Source organism: Aquarana catesbeiana, linkage group LG04 (assembly GCF_042186555.1).
Source record: "Aquarana catesbeiana isolate 2022-GZ linkage group LG04, ASM4218655v1, whole genome shotgun sequence".
Taxonomy (NCBI): Eukaryota; Metazoa; Chordata; class Amphibia; order Anura; family Ranidae; genus Aquarana; species Aquarana catesbeiana.
This window is the reverse complement of record NC_133327.1, coordinates 106,244,003-106,264,484: the sequence shown is the minus strand read 5'-3', so window position 1 is coordinate 106,264,484 and position 20,482 is coordinate 106,244,003. Positions and strand designations below refer to the sequence as shown.

The 20,482-nt window shown below is 38.6% G+C and overlaps 2 protein-coding genes across 4 annotated transcripts in view; both read left to right on the top strand.

Annotated features, from left to right (window-relative positions):
- COLEC11 (collectin subfamily member 11) overlaps positions 1–8,011 on the top strand; it is a 43,557-nt gene extending 35,546 nt beyond the window's left edge. Inside the window, exon 7 of one of the 2 annotated variants that reach the window (XM_073625419.1) lies at positions 5,772–8,011. In XM_073625419.1, coding sequence (XP_073481520.1) covers positions 5,772–6,181 — 410 coding nt within the window. In that variant the 3' untranslated portion in view covers positions 6,182–8,011. The remainder of the gene's footprint in view (positions 1–5,771) is intronic. The other variant, XM_073625420.1, reaches the window with a different exon arrangement.
- A 7,368-nt stretch (positions 8,012–15,379) lies between these two features.
- Positions 15,380–20,482, top strand: part of ALLC (allantoicase) — a 74,909-nt gene continuing 69,806 nt past the window's right edge. Inside the window, exon 1 of one of the 2 annotated variants that reach the window (XM_073625417.1) lies at positions 15,380–15,508. The gene's annotated coding sequence lies outside the window, so the exon portion shown is untranslated. Of the gene's footprint in view, positions 15,509–16,055; positions 16,242–20,482 lie in introns of those variants that run through there. The other variant, XM_073625418.1, reaches the window with a different exon arrangement.

Genomic DNA, 20,482 nt, shown 5'->3' with positions numbered 1-20,482 from the left:
ATTCTGCCAGGGTATGTAAACTTATGATCACAACTGTATAGGCCTATTTAGCAAGACAAAGATCAACATGTTATGTAAAATGGTACAAAAACATGTGCCGACATCTCACCTTCACACTCACAATATATGGCTAAAAATATTTCCACACCCCTCCAATTTATTGAGTTCAGGTGTATCTAGTGGAGGATACTGCTAATACCACAGCACATAAGGACAATTTAGCCAACTATGTACTTCCAACCTTGTAACAACAGGTTGGAGAAGGTTTTGGTTCCAGCATGATTGTACCTCTGTGCACAATGCCAAGTCCAAAAAACATAGTTTGCCAAACTGTGTGTGGAGAAACTAAAGTGGCCTTCAAACAGTCCTGACCTAGACCCCACTAAACACCTTTGGGATGAAATGGAACACCAATTGTGAGCCAGGTCTTGTCCAACATCAGTTCCTGACCTCAAAAATGCTTTTCCAACAAAATGGGCACATATTCCCACAGATCCATTCCAAAATATTGTAAAAACATTTCTAGAAGGATTGAGGCTGTTATGGTTGCAAAAAGAAAGGGAAGGGGAGGGGGGGGGGGGCAACTCTATAAAAATAGCCATATTTTTGCAATAGGATGTCCAACAAGTGCAAATAGGTGCTTGCAAACATTTGCCCATGAAATCTAAGTGCAGTAACTCATAGCAGCCAAACCATTGAGCATTTCATTGCTCAGCCAAAATTTTATCAGTGGCTACAGCTAATGCACCATCATTACACAAGTCTGTGCTATTTCACATTTAGACAACTCTTCAAAAATATACGTGTAATATAATGTAAAGGAAGCACACACTAGGTTTCTACCACACCAGTCCTTTTGGCCGTTTTGACTTTCCTTTCTTTTTAGTACGCTCTGTCTTAAGTTTCTTTCTTTGTCTCTGATTCATCCATACAGGATATTGGCCGTGCTGGTCTAGTAGGCTCTTCTTGTTAAGTTTTAGATCGTGTCCATTTTCATGGTGGAGCCCACGTTGTACAAAGGGGCGGTGCTTTGTACAACGTGGGCTCTCCTGTGCTGGACGGAAAATAAAATGGGCAAAAGTCTAAGAAGCACATGGAAGAGGAAAATGAGGGCAGAGAAGAGGAAGAAGAATGCTCCAAAGGAACTTGCGCGCCTAAAAAATGTGGCAAAAGCAAACACAGATGTGTTGATGGATGACATAAAAGAAATAGCAACTGTTGTAATGTCTAAAAAGTTGAAGGATGAAAATAAAATAGAACTTGATGCAATGGAAGGTGACTCCACCATGAAAATGGACACCGATCTAAAACTTAACAAGAAGAGCATACTAGACCAGCACGGCCAATATCCTGTATGGATGAATCAGAGACAAAGAAAGAAACACAATACAGAGTGTACTAAAAAGAAAGGAAAGTCAAAACGGACAAAAGGACTGGCATGGTAGAAACCTAGTGTGTGCTTCCTTTATATTTTCTCACTTTTTTTTTTTTTTGTCAAAGTGTAATATAATGTATTTATTATTTTCATTAACAAGTGCTTAAAGCGGAGCTCCACCCAAAAGGGGAAGCTCTGCTTGTCTGCCTCCTCCTCCCCTCTGCTGCCACATTTTGCACCTTTGGGGGGGGGGGGGGAGATACCTGGTTTGGAACTCAGCAAACTCAGCTGGAAGTTTGGTTCCCCTACCTTCTCCTCTGCAACTGGCCCAATGAGAGAGCGCAGTGTGCTTCCTGCATGCACAGTAGGGAACCAGCTGTGAAGCCACAAGGCTTTACTGCCAGTTTCCCATAGTGGAGATGGCGGCGGCAGCACCTGATAGCCGATTGAAAAATCAGCTCGGGTGAGGACACTGCTCGATTACTGAACTTGCAATTGTCCTAATATTAAAAGTCAGCAGCTACAGTAGTTGTAGCTGCTGACTTTTAATTTTTCTTCTGGAGCCTGGAGCTCCTCTTTAACCAATTTAGTTCACTTTTTCTGAATTCTCTCTGGATTTTATCTCATTTTTTACTGCTCATTATATAAGAAAATACAAATTTTATAGGGAACAGAAAAATTCCTGAAGTAAATTTAGTATAAAATATATGAATATAATAAATATATCCGGCAATGCAACATGGTCTTTCACTTTAAAACCTTTCCTATCCCCAAAATATGGATTCAGAAGATGCAGGAACTGACTGAATTCTGTTGTGTAAATATTACTAATCTGTGTAATTTGGATCTTCCAGTCAGTAGTTCTAGGATCTGCAGCCAGTTTTATGTTTGCCCCTTATACAGTATATTCCTGAATCTGACTGCCAGTACTGCAGGTGTGTTTTACTTGTGGCTGATGGACCATAAAGTTAAATAATTTGCTAATAGTTAGTCATTTCTGCCCTAAAGTAAAACCTGTACACTTAGAGATATTTGAGACTGCCAATGCTGACCTTTTTCTGCATTTACTACGTGCCTGAATGTCTCTGGCTTAATTACCCAATGATTTTCTGGCTCAGAACAATGGTGCTACCACTGAAGTTAAACCAAAATCGGAACTGTTGATCTGTGTACTTATTCCAGATCAGGGACTCAGAATATTGAATCTACTGTATTAGCATGTCAGCCTGGTAACTAAAATTTGTACAGAGGGAGGTTAAAAAAGGCAGCCTCCATGTTTCTCTTATTACAGGTTCCCTTTAACTTCCCATTCCTGATTTTGGGGAAGCTAAGCGTATCCTTTAGGTTCTCATTCACACCTCTCCAGTGTAGTGAGAACTCATGTGTTAACAGAACACATGTTACTGCATGCTACATAAAGAGTGGGTATAAACAGTGCAGCGCTTAAACATAAATTGTGTAAATTAATATGAATCATAAAGTGAAAAATTATACATTTATATAAGAGAACTAATAGGCAGTTTGTGTTTCAAAATTGAGTCCATATATTCGTGATTCAGGTAATAATGATTAATCACCCAAGTTGGAAAAAAATCATCGTTGTGAAAGCTTTCTGCCACCAAATAAAGTGTAAGGAGGCTTACCGGAACAAATCAGACCCTATTTAGCATATACCAAATGGGTCAAATGCGCTTTGGTGTCACAACACCTGAATATGGAATCTTCACTGGAGTCATCGCCAATGGACCTTATGATATTGGAAAATACCGTCAGCCACCGTAGCCAATGGAATGGTTTGCAAATTTGTAGGACCTTTCAGAGTGTAGAGTCCTCTCATCAATACTCCGTTAGGACATAAATCCAAAGAGAAAGGATAGAAGACTCGACATAGTATAAAACCATAAATAAAAAAAAAAAGTAAATCACTCACATTTCAGTAAAACATCAAATGCATGGAAAGTGAAGTTGTAATGGCATGGACAGGACAGTAGACCCAATGCGTTTCATCTCAATCAGACATCATCTGGGGTGTCCTAATGTCTCTGCCACCCTAAATTTATAAACTCATGTAACCCCTGAGAACAGGTGACCACGCTGTCTGATGCAGCCTCTAATCAGCCTAAGGTTTCCAGGGTCATCAGCAAAATGGCGCCGGAGCATGCGCATCAAGCCTCAGTCTGAAAGTGAGGTGTGCACATCAAGCCTCGAAATGAAAACGGGTGAGATACCGGAAATGACAACAATGCGGAAGCGGGTCAAGCCTCGTTTGAAAACCAAGGCATAGACTGTCCCACGTCACGTCAAAAGTGGGCCCATTGAACATCACTCTAGCCCCCATGTGGAGAGACAGGATAATGCAACTGTTGGCACCAAACAAACAGGTCAAGCCTCGTCCGGAAATCAAGACAAAAACCAAAACAAGCCTCCACATAGAAACAAAGATGAACAACATTTAATACAGATACGGTGTTACTAAGTTGAGAAAAGGCTTAAAGCAATAACACAAACTTAATATCTTATGTAAATTGTATAAAAACTCATATGCAAATATTGAAAAACCTGATCATGTGTATTAACTTAAAATAATAATAATATATATTATTTTCGCTTTGTTTTACGCTTGATTGATAAAAGCGTTAATGTCCCATTCTATGTTCATCCTGAAGGGGAGTAAGAACGTAATTGATAGATCCAGAATGTCTCGAAACACCTCTAGTATGTGCCCCTCCACGCCAAGGTGGTATGTTATGGTCATTAATAAAAAATTGTGTACCACTGGGTCGTGGTATTTCCGATAATGCTTAGGAACACTATGATTAGTTAATCCCTTTTTGATATTGGCTATATGTTCGTTAACTTGTACAGAGAACGAACGGATGGTTCTGCCCACATATTTGCTGCATGGACAAGTAATTAGATATACAATATGTCTAGTGGCACAATTGAATAAATGCTTAATATCGTAAACATAATTAGTGGCTGTAGATTTAAATTGTATTGTTTTCTTTTCACCACATGTTATGTGTAAGCAAACAATGCATTTTTTACATGGGTAATAACCTACAAGTTTATGAAAAAATGTGGGCTTAACTGGAGGGTTGATAATATTAGGGGCAATTTTACTTTGTAACGATGGGGCACCCCTGTAAATAATCTCGGCCCAATCTGGCAATAAAAAATACACTTTACACTATGTTGAGTCTTCTATCCTTTCTTTCTCCTTGGATTTATGTCCTAACAGTGTATTGATGAGAGGACTCCACATTCTGAAAGGTCCTACAGATTTGCATACCATTCCATTGGCTACGGTGGCTGTCGGTATTTTCCAATATCAAAAGGTCCATTGACTCCAGTGACTCAATTGAATATTCCATCTTCAGGTGTTGTGACACCAAAGCCCATTTGAATAATTTGGTATATGCTAAATAGGGTCTGATTGTGCCAGTATGCCTTCTTACACTTTATTTGGTGGCAGAAAGCTTTCACAACAATTATTTTTTTTCACTTGGGTGATTGATCATTAATATCTGAATCACAAAATATATGGACTCAATTCTGAAACATGAACTGTTTATGAGTTCTCTTATATACATGTATAATTTTTTCACTTTATGAATTCATATTAATTTACATTTGTATGATTTATGTTTAAGCACTGCACTGTTTATACCCACTTTTTTTGCACAAGTTGTCTCTTGTAGTGCTGGCTGCTTTGTACTTGTTATTATTTATACTTTTGAACACTAATCGTGGTTTAACACTATATCACGCATGCTACATGCCATGTTTCAATAGCACCCCAAAGCACCATCCTAATGCATCTTTGACGCACATGCACTGCAGCACACCACAATACATAGTAATGCACTACTGTGTATTGTGCTGCGCTGCATCGCAAAAAATGGTGCACATCCAATTTTTGGTCAACTTTGGTGCGTTGACAGCCATTCAAAGAAATGGGCTGCGTTAAAGCAACGTGTGTTAATGCACAGTTTTTAATGCAACACATCAAGACAGTCAAGTGCACATGGTCTCTAAAGGAAATCTAGAATCTTTTAAAATTGTTTTAGACTAACAATAGCATTGTGAACACCACAAAAGACATATTATGAGCTTCTAGCATTTCCAGGCAGATTTCACTCACTGACTCAGCTATAAAGCAAGCACTCCTAAGAGTGCAGGTAGCGCTTGGCTTTCTTAATATTTATTTGCAAACTGAGTATCATAACTTAAATCCCCAATTATTAAATATTGATATTAATAATTATACAAAAACCTGTAATCTTCCAAAAACAGGAAAATAGAAATGTGTCATGCATGTTTGTGGTTTTGTCTCTGCCTAATTTTTTTAATGTACATTAAGATTGGTATAGAAATATAAGTGCTCACTTTTCAGCACTGCCCTCCCCCGCAGTTGTTGCTGGAGTGCGCGAGACAGACACTAAGATCTACTTCCTGGTAAAAGAGGAGAAGAAATACATAGAGGCCCAAGCCTACTGCCAAGGAAGAGGCGGCACACTCAGCATGCCCAAGGATGAGGCAACCAACAGTCTGATGGCTTCTTACATTAACCAAGCTGGCCTCAGCAGGATTTTTATTGGCATCAACGACCTGGATAGGGAAGGTCACTTTGTGTATTCTGACCGGTCTCCATTGCAGACCTTCAACAAATGGAGGCAAGGGGAGCCGAATAACGCCTACGATGAGGAGGACTGTGCTGAGATGGTCTCTTCAGGAGGGTGGAATGATGTTTCTTGTCTCATTACTATGTATTTTATTTGTGAGTTTGACAAAGAAAATGTATAATTGTGTTTCTATACAAGTAAATGACATATGAAAGCACATACTTCAGCAATTTGCCAGTGAAACTTTAACGTGAGTGTGTGGCTATGCAGTTTTGCATTGATATATTCTGTCTGATGTTTTTGCCAGTGAAATAGCACACCATTCCCTGCAGCCTACATGGCTATGGCTGTCCTCATGGACAGCTTTAAGGGAGAAGCATCTGGTCCTACATTTTTGACAAATAGCCTGATGACAGCCATTTCATGAGCCCAGAAATGCGGTCATATGGGATATCTTTTCTTCTTGGCAGCTGTACCATACACCAGACTCTGCACAGAAAATTAGTAACTACACCAAGTGACAGCCAGGCAAACCCTATTTCTGGTAAGGTTATGCCCGCTGCATTGCAGTAACCTGTCTAATCATCTGTTAGGTGGCCCAACACATGTTAAAAGACTGAGATCTTAGTTGAGGCAATATCACATAATGGTGGAACACTTACAAAAAAGATGTCCTAGTTGCATTTATAAGGTTTTTGAACTATATCTGTGTTATAGTGTGATAGTCGATGGGTCAGTTGCTGTTTTTTCTAATCACGTTTTTGAAAAAAAAAGTTATAGGTATCTGTTGCTCTTGCTACGGAGACAAAGCATTCACCACAATACCATCTTCCCAGGAAAACTTGTATCTACAATTTTAAATACACAAGTAAAGGGTTATTTAACAGACTATAAATGCAATTTGCTAAACTATAGACCATTAATTATTTGTTATAACGATTGTTATTTTTTGCAAGGTTACTGTTATTTTTGGCCCAAATTGTTGAAAATAACGATCGTTATGACAAATAATGATCAATAAGGCTTAGCGAATTGACTCAGTTATGTTCTTATTCTTAATATATTCTGCTAAACACATTCACCAATCACAGAATAGCCCAAAGATGTTAACCCTGTTGTCTACTGTTACCTAGTGTTGATTGCCATCAAATGTACATGGAGTTCTATATTACAAAGGAGGACTATTCTTGTTTTTAGTATGCATCTTGTGTATTTTAGAAGAATATTAAATTGATACTAATCAGAGAAGTGTTAATTGGTATAATTCATTCACATAAATCATATATATCATGCCACTTTGTTTTATTTTAAAAATCCTCCAAGTCCCTGATTCCTGCAGTGCTGTTGTGTGGTCACATAATTTCTTCCTGTTCTTTGGCACTTGCAGGAAAAGATCTGTAGGAGAGGCTTCTATTACGCTGCAGATGTATGCTCACTACAGTGTGAGTCTGTGTCTGGCCAGCCCTGATTGGTGCTGTGCCAATCACATGACTAAAAAAACAGTTTCAGTAGAGCATATCAAATTAGATTATAAATATCAAATAACTGTTTTACAGCTCCCTATAAATCTTTATTAAACATAAAATGTGTATTTTTTTGTGCATTAGTATGGTGTAGGTGCAGTGGCGGCTAGTGTTTTTTTTTGGGGGGGGGGGGAGGCAAACAATGCACCTGCACCCCCCCGTTGGTCGGTCGGGTCAATCGCACCCCCCGGTCGGTTGGCCCTGCACTTACCCCATAAAGCGGGCAGTGCTTCCCTCCGTGCAATGAGCTTCTCGTGCGTCTCCTCACGGCTACCTTGCATCTCCTCCCTCCTCCTCCTAAGCGACCAATAGGATCACCTGTCCTTTCAGCCAATTGGGTGACTAGTCTCAGGACCCGCTTCCTGAGTGGCCAGGAGGAGAATCAGTGTGACAATAGCGAATATTCATTCACTTTTGTCACACACCTGGGTGGGCTCAGGGCGCAGTGCTCTGTGCCCCGAGCACACCCTTTATTGGAGCCTATTAGAGCCAATTGGAATCCAAGTGTCCAGCGCCCCGCATGTAGATTAGGGGGCTGGATGCATGGATGGGGGGCAGCACCCGTGCACCCCTAATGGATGGGCCACCAATGTGTAGGTGTATACTATATCTCGCGCTAATCGTGTTTAGCAATATGAGGACATGGAGGAGGGAGGGGAGTGTTATTTACCACTGTGTATATGCCCAGATGTGTGACTCTTTAGTCGTGTGGCCTGCACAGATAAGAAAAAAGAGGAAATGAAGAGCTTAGAAGGGGACTGAAATTGAGCATGCTACATAGAGGACACCAGCTGGTTCACACAATCTCACCCTGCAGCGGAGACACAAAGAAGATAGGAGGGACAGCTGAAGGCAGGATCAACCAAGTATATTTTACTTTACACAAAACAAATGCTTTGTTTGCTTTGTGAGTATGAACACTCTGTTAATTAGCATGTAATGAGAGTTTTTCATATTCTGGGTTTAATAACACGTTAAGCTCTACAAACACATTGTTTAAATGATTTAACTATAATGACATACACATTTCCAATGTCCTTCAAGAAGACTGTAGAATCAGTTTACTCAGTAGGCCTATAAAGTCAAATAGCATGTTTTTCTTTAGCATGCTTATGGCATTTTTTATATTTTTACTGCAATTCTGCACACTCAATTAAGAAAGAAATTTGAAAACACTTAGAGGTCTATTTATCAATGTTCTCACACAAGATTCACCCAACTTTCAAGCAAGGTTCACTGATTTTCTAATTTAATCTTATGTTAAAAATTAGAGAATCTTAGTTAAAATTATGATACATACAGTATACCCCTAAACATTTTTAATTCTCTTTCTCAACTGAATGTGCAGGATTTCGGTATAAAATCTAAAAGCTGCCATCATGTATGTGCTTTCATATGATTCACTTTTTCTTTTTACGTTATTTAATGTCATATCATCAGTATGCCTACCACTTTTGATAAACAGCATTTATATATATATTGTAGATGTGTAAATATAGAGGACTACTGTAAATGATGAATTAGACTATGCAGAAATAATATTATTGATGTTCTGTGTTCGTTTTTTTGTAATATTGTCATATTCCCTGAGTTGTATGTGAACAAATCCAACGTGCAAAGTAAAAATGTGTGCATTAATACACATAGGTTAAACCTACACCTGGACACTATCTATAACACGTATTTTATAGATTGTTTATTACAAGCGTATAGTCCCCTCTATATTAATTTTTTTATGTGTATTGGAATCATCTAGTTAGATATACATATTTTGTAGAAAAGCAACAACTTACTTACTGGTGAAGTATATGTTTATTTCAATGAGATTTAGGTAAAAATCAAGCAGACTGGTTTCCTAATGGGTATATGCAGTTTAGTGTGACAGCTCTAGTCAAGCATTTTGATTAAAAAAAAAAAAAGAAGGTATGCATTACAGTTTTAACTACACATTGCCAAGCAGATTTAAAGGAAACATAATAATGCATCTCTATTCATTAATCATTATTAAAAGTATTATTTTAATGCAGGGAGGACAAGTACCTAAATTTGAATTGGGTTCTTTCAGTCCCCTTTGTAGCAGCACTCAGACTGGGGGAGGATCATAGGGTCTTTCTCTCTGCAGATTCCTGTCAAATTTAAAATTTGTGCAGCTGTTCATGGCACCTTCTACACAGCCACATGGTTCATTCACAGGAAGTTGTGAATGAAAATACTACAAGTCCCATCTTCTACCATGACAAAGCGGCTTGTACTAAAGCTCTACATGTAGCACAAGTGCAATGATGTCATCTGATTTATAGTCTATTGATATTTCCTCCATTTTTGTAACTAAAAATCCATACCTTGGTATGGACCAAGGCTGGAGGAAGACTCCGCAGGAACCAGAGTACTGTACCCACTATCCACTGCCTGGGGACAATGCTCTGCAGGCTCCAATGCTAAAATATAATAAATGCACATGGGTGAATTTATTGTTATTTTTTTTTTTTACAAAAGGTGGAATAACTTGGAAAAAAAACTGAAATATGATAGATTTAAAGGATGACTATAACAAAACCATTGACCAGATGCAGTCTTTTAGAAAAGTACAGCATAAGTGGTAGAGATTCAGGTTGCTAATGCATGTTTTACAGAAAGTGGCAAACCATCAGTTTCAGTTAGCCCAGAAATGGAAACTTTTTTTCTTTCCTGGGGAACTCTAAAAGATGAGGCAGTGAATACGTAACTGAACATGTATGATGTGGCTAGGCAAGCATAGGACTGCATATAAATATAAACATATAAATATAAATAGTACACTTTGATATAGTCTGTAGTCATTTTGATGCTATTACAGAACAGTGACAGGGAAAGTGAATTTTTTTAAATTTGTGGTAAGCAGTAATAGTGTTTAAAAAATGCACTAAATGTGCACATAATGTCCATGGAAATTGGCATTATACTTAACCACTTCAGTCCCAGGAGATTTGGCTGCTCAATGACCAGGCCATTTTTTGCGATTCAGTGCTGCGTCGCTTTAACTGACAATTGCGCAGTCGTACGATGTTGTACCCAAACAAAATTGACATCCTTTTTTTCCCACAAATAGAGCTTTCTTTTGATCTTGATCTTGAGCTTTCTTTTGGTATTTGATCGCCTCTGCGTTTTTTTATTTTTTGTGCTACAAACAAAAGAAGAGTGACAATTTAGAAAAAAACACAATGGGGGTTATTTACTAAAGGCAACTCTACTTTGCACTACAAGTGCACTGCAAGTGCACTTGGAAGTGCAGTCGCTGTAGATCTGAGGGGAACATGTAAAGAAAATAAAAAAACTGCATTTTTGCTTGTACATGATTGGATGATCAGAGCTTCCCCTCATTTCAGAGCTTCCCCTCAGATCTACAGTGATCTACAGCGACTGTACTTACAAGTGCACTTGTAGTGCAAAGTGGATTTGCCTTTAGTAAATAAAACCCATTATCTTTTACTTTTTGCTATAATAAATACCCCACATTTTTTATCAAAAGAACACATTTTTTCCTCAGTTTAAGCCAATATGTATTCTTCTACACATTTTGGTAAAAAAAAAAAAAAAAAATCGCAATAAGTGATTGGCTTGCGCAAAAGTTATAGCATCTAGAAAATAGGGGATAGATTTATGGCATTTTTATTTTATTTTTTTTACTAGTAGTGGCGACGATCTGCGATTTTTATTGGGACTGCGACATTATGGCGGATACATCGGACACTTATGACACATTTTTGAAACCATTGACAATTATACAGTGATCAGTGCTATAAAAATGCACTGATTACTGTGTAAATGTCACTGGCAGGGAAGGGGTTAACACTAGGGGGTGATCAAGGGGTTAACTGTGTTCCCTAGGTGTGTTTCTAACTGTGGGGGGATGGGACTGTCTAGGAGCAGAGAGAGATCGATGTTCATACATAGTATGAACACACGATCTATCTCCTCTCCCCTGAGAACCGGGATCTGTGTGTTTACCCACACAGATCCCGGTTCTCACCCTGTCACGAGCGATCGCGGGAGCCCGGTGGTCATCGCGTCCCAAGTGGCCAAAAGGTGAAGCGACGTAACATAACGTCGTTTCACTCAGCCGTGCCATTCTGCCGCAGTAAAACTGCGGCGGCTGGTCAGCAAGAGGTTAAAAAGACTAAATTGGCAACGTGACAGGACTCTTGAAAGCCCACTCCCACCTGACACACTTATACTTACCTTTCTTTTTTTGCTGCTCCATATCTCCATCTGAGCCCTTGCCAAATAGCCAGTGCTTCCATGTATGGGGAGCATGTGACCTCCTCCCAGGATGCAGTTCTTGGGCCTAAGCAGCCATTTGCTGGGCCCAAACACTGTCACATGAGCAGGAGAATGTCAACCGTATGTTGGCTCTGGCATCATCTGTCATGTAGCTTGCATTGAGTTACTTTGCTGAAGGAATTGAACAGTTGGGGAGCAGAGTGAAGATGAGGAAAAGTAGGTAAGGGTGGGCTAGGAAGAGACTTTGTCCTTTGTCCACTGGGAACAAGTGATATAGGACTTGATTTACTAAAAGCAAATACATAGTGCACTTTGCAAAGCGCAATTGCACTCTGCAAGAGCAGTTGATCCAGAGCTTAGTAAATGAGCAAAAGCTACGCAGACCTCTATCATCCAATTATGTTTTCTATTTTCCTTGCACGTGATTGGGTTTTCTGTGCAAAGTGAAGCTTTACCTTATTTACTAAGCTCTGGAGCAACTGCACTTTGCAAAGTGCACAGTCTATTAGCCTTTAGTAAAACAACCCCATGGTCTTTTTAATAACTGAATACTACAAATAAACATAAATCTGCCAGTCCTTTATATAAGCCCAACTCAAAAGTCTAGATATCACCTGTAATGGGCCTCTCCTGGAACTGATGCAGGTGACTGGAGTGAAGATAAATGTGATATAAGGAAGTAATGGAGAAACACCAAGCTCAGGCTCTATCAGAAAAATGACATTGTAGCAACAGATTGCTCCAAACTGTCAATCTCTTGGAACTGTGGAACTGGAGAATGCAAAATCTAGTGCAGCTCGGCAGAGAAACCAATCAGCTTCCGGGTTTTATTATCAAAGCTTAATTAAAAGGTCTGAAGTTAGAAGCTGATTGGCTACCATGTACAACTGCACCAGATTCTGAGTGCACTAGTTTTATTAAATCAGCCCCCAAATACCTCTGTTCCCTTTTCCTTTTCATTTGTTCCTCTTTTTGGTCTAATGAATGTAGACCTGTTAGAAACACTGTATTATTTAACATCAAAAGTGTTATACTACACTAATCTGTCATGTATCCTTTATGTTATTGCATTTGTTATTTTGAAAAGCCGGTATAAAAGAAACTTTGTGTGAAAAAACTTTTGTGGGCTTCACCAATAATTTTTTGTATTATTTTTTCATGGTCCATGTACCCGAGAGTGTGGCAGAAGGTTGTAATTTGCCTACAAAGTTTGTGATAAATGGTGCAATCCTTTTAATCTCAGAAAGTTTGGAGGCATGACAATGCTTTAAAAGTACATAATGTTAGAATAAAACTGTTGAATGTTTCAGAGCAGATGGTGCTTTATAAGTACATAATGTTGAACTAAAAGTAGAAGCTGAATGTTTCACAGCAGTTGGTCCTGGGTTCTATCAAGGGACCCACTTTGGGATTATACTACCATGCCCATATAGTGAGTTAAAGCGGTATTAAATACAAAAGCAAACATTTATTATATTGCAGCTTACCAATTCTTAGATGTGGTGGCTATATAAAATTTTTTTTTTCTTTCTTTCCTTTATTTTCACTTGGTGATCCTGACGGTAAATCTGTTGATTTTTCAAAAGAAAATGCTCTTTTGCAGGTGTAGCAGCTAGAGCGATAAGACAAACCAATTACCACTGACAATGATCAGCTTTTATTTATTTATAAAAAAACAAAAAAATATCCTAAAAGAAGAAAACTGTTGCTGCTTATAAATTATTAGCTGAAGTTTGCCTTCAATTTGTTTGTGTTTCTAATTCTGCTAGTTCTTCTAATGCCCTGTACACACGGTCGGACATTGATCGGACATTCCGACAACAAAATCCATGGATTTTTTTCCGACAGATGTTGGCTCAAACTTGTCTTCCATACACACGGTCACACAAAGTTGTCAGAAAATCCGATCGTTCTGAACGCGGTGATGTAAAACACATATGACTGGACTATAAACGGGGCAGTAGCCAATAGCTTTCATCTCTTAATTTATTCTGAGCATGTGTGGCACTTTGCGTGTCGGATTTGTGTACACACAATCGGAATTTCCGACAACGGATTTTGTTGTCGGAAAATTTTATAGCAAGCTCTCAAACTTTGTGTGTTGGAAATTCCTATGGAAAATGTGTGATGGAGCCTACACCCGGTCGGAATTTCCGACAACAAGGTCCTATCACACATTTTCCATCGGAAAATCCTATCGTGTGTACAGGGCATATCACTCGTCTCTCTCCAGACTGACAATGCTGCTGTCCAAAAGGTGCCCTTATAGGCCTTCATCCAGAGTGGAGGCACTCTAATACAGGAGGTGTGTTACTGGCCAGATCGCCAGGTGAAAACAGAGGGAATAAAAGCTTAAAAAAAAAGAAAAATGAATGCAGCCCTCCACATCTAATGATTGATAAGCTGCAATATATTACATTTTTGGTTTTGGGTTTAATACCACTTTAAATTTTATCTTCACAGTTTTCAGTCAAAATGAACAGTTTCCCAGGGTGTGCATGGAAGGAGAGGTTGGGTTTTCGGGTCTACAAGAACAGTTTAGATAACAGCACCTAATCCAAGGCTTCCACTGGACTGGTATTGCCTACGTGAAGCAAAGTTTCTAATGACTGTCCAGAGACAGATATCTAATGGACTTAACTTGTCTATGCTAATAGCCATTTTGGTTACGTCCATACATAACAGATGACATACCATTGATGTCTCAGTGCCAAAGATCATTCTTATAAAAGCTCTTTCCATAATCCTACATGATCATTGAAGCTGAATATTCATGTACACTTCCTGTCAGGTTTATCTCAGGGAAACAAATGCTATCATATGCAAAAGTGTTTTTAGAAGGTCAACTTTGTTCATGCAGTCAGCCAGAGGCTGTCTGCTGCATTATGATTGTGTCCTTAACAAGACCATGCAAATATCATCTCATGCTGATAGGTAGCCTAACAGTAGCTTCAAGATGCAGTTAAAAGTATTCTTCCCCTCCAGCCATGCTTTGCCAAATTATACCTCTCTGCTACCTCCTTGCTAATGGAGTCCACTCAAGTAAATTCTAGTGTCAGTGCTTACTTAGGATCTTGGCTGGGCCAATCAAAATGGCCAAAGATCAAAACAAAATAACAGGTAAATATGTCAACGGTCAGTGAGGGAACCCCAGGACACTGCAATGCTTGAGTAAAGGTGTAGTATCACTACCCCTGTCAGCCTATAGCAGAGCCAGAGGGAAAAAGATTGCCAGTGGGCCAACTGATTAGTCTAAGTCTCTGGGCAAGTTCCAAAAAGTTCCCAGCTATGCAGGTCCTGCATGCATAATTGGACCATTCTTTAATTTATTTGGCCTGTTTTAGATTGATGTTAGTGATGTGCAGTGAGAAAATTTAGCAATTACACTTCATGCTCTTGTAAAATTAGATATAAAATATTACATGGTGATACGGCACAAAAGTAATTTCTTTGTATATCTAATTCTATATTATTATAAAAAATGTCTAAAAACATGCCCAGCTTTAGGAGAGGGAGCATGTAAATATAAGATATCGTGATGTAATTCTGTGCTATCACTTTAACTTTCAAATCTCAGAGAAAATCAATAAAGTATGGTAACTGATTGACAGGGTGGTTAGGACATGTCTAGTTCTGTATTTATTTAGCCAGTTCAATCACCCGATGTAAGAGCTTTGAGCTGTGACTGACAGTGATCCCGGAGTACGTGGAATCCTGCTTATACGGTAAGATGGCATGATATGCTGTTACTATGTCAAGACCGAAGATTTGCCTTTGCAGCTCTTAACTTTCAATAGCTGTTTGCTCTACATCAATCAGTAAATCTGCTACACATGTAGCAAGAATCCAGTGTTTGGTATCAGCTTAATCCATATAGTATTCAGCAGAGAAAATTTGTGGCATAGGGACCCTTGTAAATCTACATTTGAACACTGATAGGCAAATTGAAAACATTTTTATTTAGTGGGCTGCTGCATGCTTAAGCTTGAGCACAGGTTCCTATGAGTTGGATTGTCATCCTCAATCACTAAAATGTTAAAAAATTGTTCTTGTACAGTAATTTTAAACATTGTTTTCAATCTTTTTAAATTTGAAGCTTTCATTAAATAATAGACATGTGCAGAACAAAAATGTATTTAGTTTAGTTGCGGATGGATTCATTAGGTGTGCGTCTGATTCCGGCCACTCCCTGCACGTTACGTCACGTCACGTGACTTCATCACTACGCATATGGAGTGGCCGTAATCAGACGCACACCGGAAGTTACTTGAGAAGGCGCTGAGAGCCTCGTTTGAATTGTTCTTGCTCGTTTTTAATGGCTGCTCAGTGGAGGATTTTTAAAGATTGAGAATTAGTCTATGGTCCCATCATCAGCGTATGTGAGCAGGAAAAGGCTCCAATAGGAAGCTGTGGAGAGTCCTACTTATTCATTGATGCGATTTTCTTCATTTATATGAGGTGAGAGTTCTGTGAGACTATTGTTCCAGGAGGCAATTTGTGGAGTTCTTTATGGACAATTTATTGCTATTCACTTGCTTGTTTCATATTTTATTTATTGGCTGCACTATGTTTTGAACTTTTATTCTACCTGCAGGACGTTACCCATTGGCCTATTTTTTGGGACCTCCATATTATTATATATACACACACACAATTTTTTTCACTTTGTTTATTATCATTTTGAGCACTTTGAGCACTATTTGGACACATTTTTTGCACCATTTGCACTTTCATATTTTTGTGGAGTTACAATATTTTGCACTTTAATATCTTGCACGTTATTAATCCCTTTGTGGATTTTAACCTAGTGTTTTGAGTGATTTTTATATTACCGCGCGAGATCGCTTTATATTTGTACTGAAGGAGCAAACTGCACAATTTTTCTCATTCCTGAAAAGAACTTACGGTATTCGTGTAATGTGTACTGGTTTCTTGTTCAATATTTTTTATTGTAGGTATATCAAAAATGTACAACGAGCGAATAGGCCAGGAATGGGGCAATGCAACAAAGCAAATTTAGCCTCCTTCTGAGTATTTAAATGGAATACAAGGAACAAGGAATACAGTAGACCAAACACTCGGGACCAGAAGCCCACCAGTTGAGGGCAGGTCCATCAGATATGTAGAGCATCCCCACGATGGCTACACCCCCAGAAGCAGCGATCACTATAAGTCAGATTAGAATGGGCAATATGGGCCGGAACCCAATACCAATGCAATAACACTTTGGGGGTTATTTACGAAAGGCAAATCCACTTTGCACTACAAGTGCACTTGTAAGTGCACTGAAAGTGCACTTGGAAGTGCAGTCACTGTAGATCTGAGGGGAAGATCTGAAATGAGGGGAAGCTCTGCTGATTTTTCTCATCCAATCACGTGCAAGCTAAAATGCGTTTTTTATTTTCCTTGCATGTCCCCCTTAGATCTACAGTGACTGCACTTCCAAGTGCACTTTCAGTGCATTTACAAGTGCACTTGTAATGCAAAGTGGATTTGCTTTTTGTAAATAACCCCCTTTTATATGCTGCCTCTAAAGTGGCAATATTAAACGAACATTTAGCAATCGAAGACCAGGCCTTGCTCCAATCCGCAGGATCTATCCAGATCTTGCTCCCACTGTGCCACAAAGGTAAAGTGAAGTTAAAGATGATCGTGGTTGCAGAAAAAAAAAATTGCATCATCTATGGCTGACTTTAATATAAGGATTGAAACAGAAAAAAAATTGAAGGGCCTTAGGTTATAAAAGGCATAAATGTTGATCTGGACACAACTGATGTCAAAATGAATTCACCAGAAATATTGACAGTTTGATTTTTTCTTTTTGGTACTAATAGGGTTTATTCAGAGTATGTGAAGTGTTCTAATGCCGCGTACACACGATCGGAAATTTCCGACGGAATTCTGCTCAAGCTTGCCTTGCATACAAACAGGAACACAAAAGTTCTCTATACTTTCAACCGTCAAGAACGCAGTGACATACAACACTACGACGAGCCGAGAAAATGAAGTTCAATGCTTTCAAGCATGCGTCAAATTGTTTCCGAGCATGCGTGATTTTTTTGCGCGTCCAAATTGCATAAAGACAAAACGCATTTTTGGATAGGAACTTTTCCAGAACGAAAAACAGAGAACATGGTGGTTACATGGTGGTTAGTAAGGTTGAATAAAGACACCAGTCCATCCAGTTCAACCTGAGTGAGTGTGGGTGCGTGTCTACAATTATCCCTATTTATTTAAGGTACCCATATAGTGCCATCAATTTATGAAGCGCTCCACTCATACATTGCACACTCACATTGGTCCCTACCCTCAAGGATCCCACAATCCAAGGTCCCCAACTCACATTCATATACTAGGGCCAATTTTTGGACAGAAGCCAATTAACATGCTCTCAATCTTTTGCTGGGTGGAATTCCGCCAGCAAAAGACAGATGGAGCATACACATGGTCGCATTTTCTGACAAAAAGCTCGCATCGGAGTTTTGCTGGCGGCATTTCCGATCGTGTGTACGCGGCATAAGTTATAAAATGTATCTGACTTTTGCTATTTCTATGTACAGTACTGTGCAAAAGTTTTAGGCAGGTATGAAGAACTAAGGTAAAGTGACAATGCTTTAAAAATATATATTTTACTTGTTTATTTTTATTAGTTTAAAAAATGCAAAGTGAGTGAACAGAAGAAAAATCTAAATTAAGTCAATATTTCAATACCCTTTAGCTTCAAAGCATCAATTCTTTTAGGTATACTTGCACACAGTTTTTGAAGGAAATAAGCAATAATCAGCAATATGTTTACTTTTTAAATTTGTTTTCAAATTCATTCAAATTGATTTGAATTCGAACATCATTTTGTTTTATTATATTATTTATTATTGGATTCCTTTAAATTTGTTCCTGTTTTGATTCAGAAATTCGAATACATCTGAATTTCCAGATATAAAAAAATTTGTCAGATTCTAAATGAACAGCACATGTCCAAGAGATAATACCTGGTTATTTTGCCCTGAAGGTCTGTATTCTGCACTTCTTTTCATATGGTGACAACACTTTGTTATTCCAGTTGTTCTCCTGAGTTGTCACCCTGTCACATATGCCCCTGCTAAAGACTGCAAATGGCCATGTCAGTCCACTTTGTACAGGCATGGTCCACCTTTGTCATTATCAGGAAGCTGGTCCTGAGCAATGATGTGCAGTGGAAGCTGGAATGTATATACATAGTAAGTGGCTGAAAGATGCTGGAGGAATTCAGCAATGTTGTGATGCAACAAAGGAAAAAAAACTGTATTATAAAAAAAAAAACACACAATTATTTATGATAAATGTTGCTTTAGAATACTAAATGTTATCAACTTTTACACACTACTAACTAGTACTTTGAGTCACTAACCCAGTCATGACTGGTTCTCTTTAAACTTTTGGTTGTTGATTATACATGGACATAAAAGTCCTATTCTCCCTAAGAGCATGAAAAAAGATGTGCCATGCCACAGATAGATAAATTGCTGAGTACATCCAATCCTAGGTTATGTAATCTATTACATGTAAGTAAGATCCTTCGCGCTATCAAAGTGAATATATGCTAATCTGATAAGTTGCAGCTAGATCTAAAGTGTATAAATGTACTTAAATGGTATAAAGTAAATAATGATCAGCGCAGCTTGATGATATATATAAAATATTAACAATGAGCGATAAATGATGTGCAAAATTGCTAATTGCGATTATGCAAATTGCTAATGATGCTGTGCAAAATAACTGAAGCAACAGTAGCCCTATGTTCAGTGTAGATGAATACTAAAGTGCCTCTGTTGTAACTGTGCAAAACCGCATAATGATGCTGTGTAAAAATCGCTAAAAAACAACAATAAACAGTGCTGAACAAACCAATCTGAGTATGTGCACGTAGTGTTGTGCAAATGCTATAGTGTTTCTGGGTATTAACATACTAATGTAAACGCATAGTATATATTAAAGTGCCAATAGCCCTATGTTCAGTGTACATAAACATAGAATGACTATGTTGCAACTGTGCAAAAATGCATGATGCTGCTATGTAAAATCGCTAAGTATATGCTAATCAGATAAGTTGCAGCTAGATCCAAAGTGTGTAAATGCACTTAAATGGTATAAAGTAAATGCTATACAGCACAGTTTAAAGATATATATGGAATATTTAACAATAAGCGATAAATGGTGTACAAAATCGCTAATTGCGATTATGTAAATAAATAGTGATGTTGTGCAAAATACAGGTGCTCTTCAGGGGATACCCTGAAGAAGTTACGTGAGGTGACGCAATGCATAGGGAGTAACCGGACCGCACGAGAACCGGAAGTGACGCACAGAGGCACCTGTAAAGCCGCACAATTTACAGACTTGCTGTTTTTATTTTACACTGTTGTAAGTACCCACTTGGCTTTAAATAAATGTATTAGCTTATTCAGTATTACACTATGGGAGATTCTTCTTTATCCTTTGTATATATCTGCTGGAAATGAACACATCCTAAGCCACCATCCACCATACCACGGTTTAAGAGGGATATCCTTTACAACACCCTGCAAAGATCTCCAGCCACACCCATCTCCATTGCTGTTTACCATTTCCATGGAGGTAAGAGACCAGTACACACTGAGTGTTACACACGAAGAGTGATACACTGGCGGCTGTTTTGAAGAGCACATTGGAGCACTATTTGC